The 9,427-nt window shown below is 39.1% G+C and overlaps 1 protein-coding gene across 1 annotated transcript; it reads right to left on the bottom strand.

Annotated features, from left to right (window-relative positions):
- Positions 1 to 1,241: 1,241 nt before the first annotated feature.
- Positions 1,242 to 2,959, bottom strand: LOC147632416 (BURP domain-containing protein 16-like). Its single transcript, XM_086807226.1, has 2 exons — positions 2,366 to 2,959; positions 1,242 to 2,180 (listed from the first exon to the last, which is right to left on the bottom strand). Exons 1-2 carry the CDS (start codon positions 2,786 to 2,788, stop codon positions 1,521 to 1,523), a joined length of 1,083 nt encoding a protein of 360 aa, XP_086663352.1. The 5' UTR covers positions 2,789 to 2,959; the 3' UTR covers positions 1,242 to 1,520.
- Between the last annotated feature and the right edge of the window lie 6,468 nt (positions 2,960 to 9,427).

Genomic DNA, 9,427 nt, shown 5'->3' with positions numbered 1-9,427 from the left:
GGCAAGATTCAAGAGACACATATGTTCTACTATAGCATTATGAACACGTTTGCACTTGATTTTCAATTTTGATGAATCTATAGATAAAAGGAAGGCATTGCATATATTTTCTTGTAAATATTTTTTGGTTCTTCTTTTTAGGTTGTGTTTCATCTGGACCAAAGAGATCCTAATTGGAGGTATGTAATACAAGTCGCTACTCGATCTAAATGTATATTTCAAGATTAAGATGTTGAAGAAGAAATGCATGGGGGACAATGAAGATGCAACTAACAATCAATATGACCACCATAAGGACCAAGAAATGGAACAAACCCATTTAGAATTTGAGCAATGTAATACAAATGAAGATCTACTACCTTTGGTTTCATCAAATGAAATCAATGAGCCTATATGTCATAACCATGATGAGAATACCTTTACACGTTCTTCAAGTAGTGGAATAGAACTTTGTATTGATATAGGAGCCATCGAAATGATGGATTTAGAGATAGACCAATTGGCACGCATGGATTTATTGCAAGATGGATTTGATGATGGTACTAATTAAATATGTATCATCATAACATATGTACACATTGATCGATTTGTAACGATTTGGTGATTTTGTTATTTTATTTCAAAAAGATTTGGATGTTTGTCAAGCTTTTTGGACTTTAATTTATTTCAAGTTTTTATTTCCACTCAAGTTAAACATTCTGTTTTTTTTACAGCATCGCTGAAGAGCGATGTTTATATCAGCGATTATAGTGGCATTTATACAATGCCGCTAGGCGGCACTTATACTAATGTTTATCCAGTGCCGCTCATCAGCGCGGCATTTATAGTGGCGAAATGTAAAACACCGCTAATGCTAACTTCTCTTGTAGTGGTTGAAGCTTCATCTATTCATTGGGGTTACATGAGAGAATGCGTGAGAGATACATTCACGATGGTGGTGGTTATGGAGTGTGGGATGCGAAAAAGGTAGAAATCAAAAGACACCTCTCTAAGAGCGTGTTCAAACATGCTACGATTGAAGTGTGTGTATGAAAAGGTTCCTAGATTGAGGTCGAAATATGAATAATGATCGACTAAATTACCAATTAATAAGGAGAATCACGAAAGAGAGGGCGAGAACCACTGAAGAGAGGGGATATTAACTAGGGGGGGGGATTATAGGAGAGCGAGGAAAGCTAATTTTATAAATCAAGGATTGGAGAGATTAGAACCAACTAGCATAGCATGAGAGAGTCGAGTAATTTAGAGTAAACATTATTCCAAAAGTAGACATAGATACATTATTACAACCTGGATGGTGGGGTATCAACATAAGATGGCGTAGTCAAAAGCATAGGTGATGAGTCTACTAGATGACTTCAGATATGATGCAGATGATTGGTGAGTGCAAGCGAAATATCATTGTACATGCATAAGTGCCAAAGCACTGGATTATTGCAAGCGCATAATAAATACTGTAGCTAGAGCAGAGCACATTGCCAAGTGATGATCGTCATAAGGACCCACCACTTGTTGGAAACTCATTGATGCAGAAACACAAGGCCGTCATCGGCCATCCAGTGGCATGCTTCGCTCTCGCCGGGCTTGGTGCCAAGGTCGGAGAATGAGACATGGTTGGGGTTCCACTGGCTTGTATCATAGTGGCACACTGCAGCTCTATCGTGGATGCTTCCATCGCTTGCTTGGAGTGTGGCAACAAAGAGTTTGGTTTGTGGAAGGTAGTGGCAATAGAACACTCGGAATGGGAAGAACATGTCATGGCATGTGACATACCTGTCACTGGGATCGCCCTTGAGTGTTTTCACATCGAGAACGGTTTGAGTTTTCCCGAGCGTGACGTGATGGCCATTGGAGACATCGAGGACACCCATGGGTTTTTGGGAGCCCATGGTAGAGGCAACGAAATCCGCCATAGCTTCGATGGAGGTGGGGCAGGACAAGATCTCCCCTGGCAGGCCGCCTTGCTGGCTGAAGCAGTCGGAGACGGTCTCTTGCATGCTGGGCAGGGCCTCCTTGGAGATGCCCAGCATGCGGGCCAGCTGTGGCAAGCCTTCCTCGGTGAAAGGGAAGAGCTGGACCAGCCCTCGAGGCAAGAATGCACGGGGTTGGTCGTATCGGCCATCATCACCCTTCTCAGGACTGTTGATGTTTAGCTCGATTCGAGCACCCTTCGCTAAGGTCTGCATATATACATACATACATATATATATATATATATATATATATATATATATATATATATTAAATAAAAGGAAAAATAAAGATACTGCATATTAGTACTTACAACAACAAGAGAGAAATGAAACCAACATTAAACAGCGACCTTTTTTATTAGCTTTTCTATGATGACTTAACTTTGACTCACCTGCTTCTCCCGGAAGAAGCCACCGTGCCCGAGCTCCTCGCTTTTCACGTTAAATTTACCGTAGTTGGTTTTGTAGATGCACGCAAGAGTCCGAACGTAGGCATTGCGGCCACAGACGATGCTGGTACGTTTGCAGAAGGATGGAGCGTTGGAGGGCAAGTAGCTGACCACGGAATCTCTGATCTTGGAGATGAGGAAGTCGGCCTCGTTTGCTTTGAGGGGTGTGACCATGGCACTCAGCATGCGTGGCATGGGCACATTGTGGAGCTTCTCCTCCCAGTACCCCACCACCCCTTCCTGATCATTATCAGAAGATGATGAAGATCGTATCTGCCTTGATGAATATGCAGATGCTGTCATCGTGCCATTACTAATCAGAATAACAGCCAAAACCATCAGTACCAACTGCGCCGCCCTCTCCATCGCTGCAGAGAGAGTGTAATACTGTCCAGCTCGTTCAATGTCGTTCCAGCGACCTACTTATATAGGCGAAGAAGGCCTTAGGCCAATTAGCTGATTGCTAATGATCAATAATACATCGATCCTTTTGCCCCGGCTTTACATTGCGTCAATTAATTATTATCCACGGTATCCTCGCCGGTCGGCTGCCCCTGTTATAACCTTAGCATAGCAGTAAGTTAATGGCCCCTTTGCCCTTTGCTAACCAATAATACATCTATCTCGTCGTTCTAGTGGTACGTATATAGACAGATTAGACCATTTGTGGTTCTCCTCACACACTTAATGGTATCCTCGCCACCTCTCTTAATCTTAGCATAGCAGTACGTTAATGGCCCCTTTGTCCTTTGCTAACCAATAATGCATCTATCTCGTCGTTCTAGTGGTACGTATATAGACAGATTATAGCATTGGTCGTTCTCGTCGGCAAAGCTGTAGATTCATCATTCGTGTATCTCCTCCTCACACTCAATTTTTGTCCCCTTTGCTAACCAATAATTCATCTCTCTCGTGGTACGTATATAGACAGATTAGAGCATTGGTCGTTCTCATCGCCAAAGCTATAGATTCAACTAGCTATGAGTCCATGAGACTAGATGTGAAGACCATAGAGGTTGAAGACCATGCATCCACAAACAATCACATGTGCCCCCATCTAGGGAGACCGCATCTAGTCTCATGGACTCATAGCAGGTTAATGGCCCCTTTGCCATTTGCTAACCAAAAATTCATCTATCTCGTCGTTCTAGTGGTACATATATAGACAGATTAGAGCATTGGTCGTTCTCATCACCAAAGCCATAGATTCATCATCTCGTTGGCAAACCCTGCATGTATCTCCTCACACACTCAATTATTATCCATCGTATCCTGGCCACCTACTCATCAACAACTACATTGGGCTTAGCAATATGCTATCTTAATAAGGCGCGCTTAGTACTTAAATATACCTTCAAGCTACCTTTACGCAATGTCTATAATATTCAGCCACGTATACAAAGTACAAAGCCATCCTTGGCACTATAATGTTCATCAAATCTCCATGATTGTGCTTTGTATGATACTTGATTCCATCCTCCCTTATACAAATTAAAGAGGGAAATATATACTAAGCACAACATGCATAGCCCTCATTTAAACAACTTCAATCATATGTTACATCTCCATACTAGGCTTCTCATTATTATAATGGACACATGCAACTTGATCATCAACACTTGATTAACAAGAGTATCTTAAACACTGATGAGTTGTGGGGAAGGGGGTAGTTGCTTACAATTGCTAAATTTCTTCGCTTAAAAAGATAGAATCCCTACACCAATATGGGCCAAAAAATGATATTTCAACTTCTCACATATGATCATAAAAAAAACTTAGCAATACACCAAGATGGGCTTTTAAAAATGGTATTTCAACTTCTCACCTATGACCATCAAAAACACCTCACTCTTAGTGCTTAGGCACCTCCTGCTCACATAAACATTATGTTATGTGGCTTGGATGCTAATAGCTCTCAGGCCAAAAAACTGATGATTCAAGATTAAAGCTCAAGCTACCCTTTAGAATCCTATCATGACCAAAGCGCGAGCTACCCTCTAGAATCCTATCTATATATTGTAACATAAAGCTACTTTACAATAATGAATAAAGGAAGTATACACATGTGGTCAACTTTATAGGAAATCAAAAGTGATTGTTCTTCTCACTTATGATGATATATGCAACATTAATATACTCAGACTTGACACCTTCAAATGCTTGAGATAATTGAAGCCATTAAACGACTCCATACTAGGCTTCTGATTCTTATAATCGGGACACACGAAACTTGATCATCAACAATTGATTAACAAGAGTTATCTTAAACACTAATCAGTTAGAGGGAAGGGGGTAGTTGCTTACAACTGTTCAATTTCTTTGCTTAAAAAGATAGAATCCCTACACCAAGATGGGCCAAAAAAATGATATTTGAACTTCTCACATATCACCATAAAAAACAACTTAAGCAATACACCAAGATGGGCTTTAAAAAATGGTATTTAAACTTCTCACCTATGAACATCAAAATGGTATTTAAACCTCACTCTTAACACTTAGGCACCTGGTCACATAAACATTATGTTATGTGGCTTGGATGCTAATAGCTCTTAGGCCAAAAAATTGATGAGTCATGACTAAAGCTCAAGCTACCCTCTAGAATCCTATCTAGACCAAAGCTCGATCTACCCTCTATAATCCTATTTATATATTATAACATAAAGCTACTTTACAGTAATAAAGGAACTATACATATGTGTTAAACTTTATAGGAAATCAAAAGTGATTTTTATTCACTTATGATTATATATACAACATTAATATACTCAGACTCGACCCCTTCAAATGCTTGAGATAACTGAAGCCATTCAAGGTAAATGATACTTCATGTCGTCCCACCAATGAATGAAAGTATTAACCACTTTTGTGGTAGCACACATTGTGTTTTCACATATGTTAACCCATTCCTAAGATTAACAAGAGCTAATACCATTATCTTATATCAAGGAGTCAAGGTAGATACACCAAAAGTTCATACATTCAAGATATGAAGCAATGGTACCCAAATCTACAACTTGGAAGGGCGCCCGCCGTAATGGTCCGATGGAATACTTATGGCAATTTCCGCTTCAAGAGTATGTGGTAGCAAGTTAGGATGAAGTCCCAAGTGATTTACTTCACGGATATATTATGAGAGTAGTCATTGTAATGGCATTAAGCCTCTTATGAGCACTTATGGCCATTTATATGAGTGAATATCTCTCATAATACAAAAAACTCTCCCATTATGCAATAGAGTCTTGATCTTTCTAATTCTCTTACTAATCTCTCTCTAATCCATGCTAGTGAGTGTGTATGAGTGAAGTGAGGTGAGCGGACGGACGAGTACACGTAGTGCAACACGGAGGTGTGATAATACTCGCGGGAAGTGCGATGGAATTGCTTCTCAAGGAGTTGTAGAGCTTGGAGATCTCAAGGGTTATGAGCTCAGCCATTGGAAAGATTCTCACGATAGTTGCAGTTCACTAGGTAATCTTCTTATTGGATGTGTTTGAAGAGGGGTTTGGGTGAGCCATAACATTTTTGGAACCACTATCGGCGGGGAATCATCCCTTGGCTTTTTCCATCATTTTTCTCTAATTTATGTATTACCCATTGCCTATTGTCTTGATTAGTGGCTTTCCATGAAAAAATGTGGTTTTGATGGAGAATTGTGTGATTTTGTGAGAAATAGCTCGCTTTTTTTTTGTGAGAAATAGCTCTCTTTTTTTTATTTGTATGCATTAGAGTGTTAGAAAGTTTTGGGAGTAGCTTAATCCTTTAAATTTTTTTCCAAAAACTCTTGAAATTGACTAATCTTTCTTAATTGACTAGTTTTTATCGTTAAAAGGTGATTAATCTAGTTCAAGAGGCAAAAAACTAGAAATTGTGTTTTTTGGAATCAAGATTGATAATTTAAGAGGTTAAAATTAGTGTTTTTGAGTGTTTTGAGATCATCTGGATGTATCAAAACACCTAATTACATCAATTGGAGGAATTCCTCTCTCTTTTGCTTAATTTTGCATAAAGAGAAGAGACTAGAATTAAGAGTTATGGATTAATTTACACATTAGTTGATACACATAGCTTAACAATTTGATGATCTATCCAATGAATGTTATTAATTAGATCCCTAGATTAATCCAAAAGGGAGAAAGATTGGTGGAAGGATTAGTTTTTGATTAATTCTTAAGCACTTTTTTCCATAACTCATTAAGAATAATGAGCATTGAATGAAAAGATGCCAATGAGTTATCAATTTGTTCATTTTGGGAGTCATTTATGAAGTGTGTAAAGAAGTGTTGACTTTTTTTAATTCCCACTTACCTTTTTGGAAAAACGCCCATATAAAAAAACTCGAATTTTCCACGACTTCAAAAAATAAAATAAAATAAAATTCCATGAACTATCTAGTTTACATCCTAAATTGCACCTAGCTTAAATCATAAACTAGGTGCGCAAAAAAAATTCATGAACTATCCAGTTCACATCGTGAACCGCACCTAGTTCACATTGGGAACCAGCCCCACGCGAAAAAAAATCCATGAACTATCCAGCTCATGTCATGAACTGCACCTAGTTTACATCAAGAACTAGTTCCACACAAAAAAATAGTAATTTTTAGCATGAGACCCAGTTCATGTCCATGAAACCCTGCTGTTTCACATCCGTTGTTGTGAAAGGAGTCCGTATGCCAAAAAAAAGGTCTAGAAAATAGCCTTGTTTGGAGGCTCATATCTCCTAGATTGTGAGTTCAATGAACACGTACTACTGCTCAACGGAAAGCCGGCATCGAGCTTCTCGAAATTGGTCTTGAGCATCAGAGGGAAAAATCCATCATTTTGGCCTCCGACCAGTAGTAGCCTCAAAATTCAACCCGAAAACCAAGACAAAAAACGGGCCTTAAACCACTAACAATTGCCCAAAATAGCCCCAAAAAAGATTGCATACCATATTCGGGCTACGTTTTGAGTGTCTAAACGACAAAATCATGAAAAAAATCAGAGAGACAAAGTTGTAGTACTCCAAAAATACTAAAACTCTCTCATACAGAGTTTTTCGAATTTATTTTGGAACACATTCAAAAATGGCCTACAAAACAAGGAAAATCTTTCCGGAAAAAATTCATCTTCACACTGTGATGGAAAATGGGTTTTAAGAACTCATCTTCGATCTGGGATGCACTAGCATGTACTTTTTGCAAAAAAAATCATCCTAAGAGGACATTCACATGCACTTTGGAGACCTCAACTTCCATTTGGGACACCGGTGGCATGTACTTTCTTCAAAAAAATATCTCTAAGAGGTCGTTCACGTGCGCTTGGCACCTAAGTAAATAAAGACAAATGGACACTCGTTTGACCCAAACAAGGGTGCATCAGACCTCCTGAGGCTGTTAACGAGTTGTAAGAAAGCCTAAAAAGCAAAAAAAAAAACACCATATGTGTGCTTGCTCACTAAGGAGAATTTAAACGTCAAGATATGGAAACGATAGAGGGATTACATGGGCTCACACTTAGATTAAACCCAATGTCTGAAATATTCGAGCCATTCAGATCCATGCCCCAAATGCATCTACTAATTCTATTTGTCATGCCGACCCAACAAGCGTGTTATCGGGTTTTACACCCCTTGTCACATCGAAGGCCAATTTCTTCAAATCATGAATGTCGCTTTAATGAATCAGATGAGAAACTAAGAATTACAATCTCGTTCCTTCTGATGATTTTATCTATGTTCCTCTGGATCCTTCCTTCTCTTCTCCCCCATTATTAGCATCTCTTAGTTTCCTAATTAACATAAACTCTGCTTATGATTGCCAAAAAACAAAGTGAGCAAAATATATAACCCACATAAAAACATGCTCACAAAAATATAAAAATGTAATCACTATAGCAAAAAAACCCCACCCCCATTAGGAATTTTTGCTAATCTCTAATCATTTAATAACTAACCCTTATTATTCCTTCCAGAGGAACAAACACCATTGAACGTTACTCAACATCAAAATCCATCAACAAAGTTAATGAATTCTCCCCACACAAAGGTCTTCAACATGATCATGAGGACACGATCGGCATCAGGAAGGGAAAATGTTAAACCATTCCTATGGTTAACAAGAGCTACTACCATTACCTTATATCAAGGAGTCAAGGTGGATACACCAAAAGGTCATACATTCAAGATATGAAGCAATGGTATCCAAATCTACAACATGGACGGGCACCCATAATGGTCCAATGGAATACTTATGGCAATTCTCGCTTCAAGAGCATGTGGTAGCAAGTTAGGCCGAAGTCCCAAGTGATTTACTTCATGGATATATTATGAGAGTAGTCATTGTAATAGCATTAGGCCTTTTAGGAGCCTAAAGTGCTTGGCCGGCCACAATTTACGTGTGTGAACACTTATGGCCATGTATATAAGTGAATATCTCTCATAATAATAAAAAACTCTCCCATTTGCAATAGAGTCTTGCTCTTTCTAATCCTCTCGCTAATCTTGCTCTAATCCATGCTAGTGAGTGTGTGTGAGTGAAATGAGGTGAGAGGAGGGACGAGTACACGTAGTGCAACCTCTACATCCATGTTACTCATTCTATTTATGGATATTGAAGCTACAATTGAGTGGGAGTTGTATGCTGATAAGATGCATCAAGTTTTCCATTTAGGGATGAGAAGGTTATTGTTACCATGGCATTTCTACAAAAGCTTCTTCCTAGTACCCACAAGAGCATTTCATTGATTCCTAACATTGAAGGTAGTAATATGTACATAGAGCCTTCCTCGTATTGGGATATTGATGGAGATGGAGCTCAATTAACAGCACCCGAGGGAATGGAAGAAGGTCCAATGGAAGAAATGTTGGATGCCTTCATCGAGCAACAAGAAGCTCTCTTCGAGGAGCATGAACATGAAGATCATCAACCACGACATTCTCAACGGTCAAATTATGAACCAGAGGAAGAGGCCATGCGTAAACTTGCACGCCTTCCATTATACAATGGTGCCAACATATCTGTATTGC

The sequence above is a fragment of the Cibotium barometz genome, chromosome 13 (genome assembly GCF_041138505.1).
Source record: "Cibotium barometz isolate CiBa-2024 chromosome 13, ASM4113850v1, whole genome shotgun sequence".
In the NCBI taxonomy this organism is placed as follows: domain Eukaryota; kingdom Viridiplantae; phylum Streptophyta; class Polypodiopsida; order Cyatheales; family Cibotiaceae; genus Cibotium; species Cibotium barometz.
This window is presented reverse-complemented; position numbering and strand designations above follow the sequence as displayed.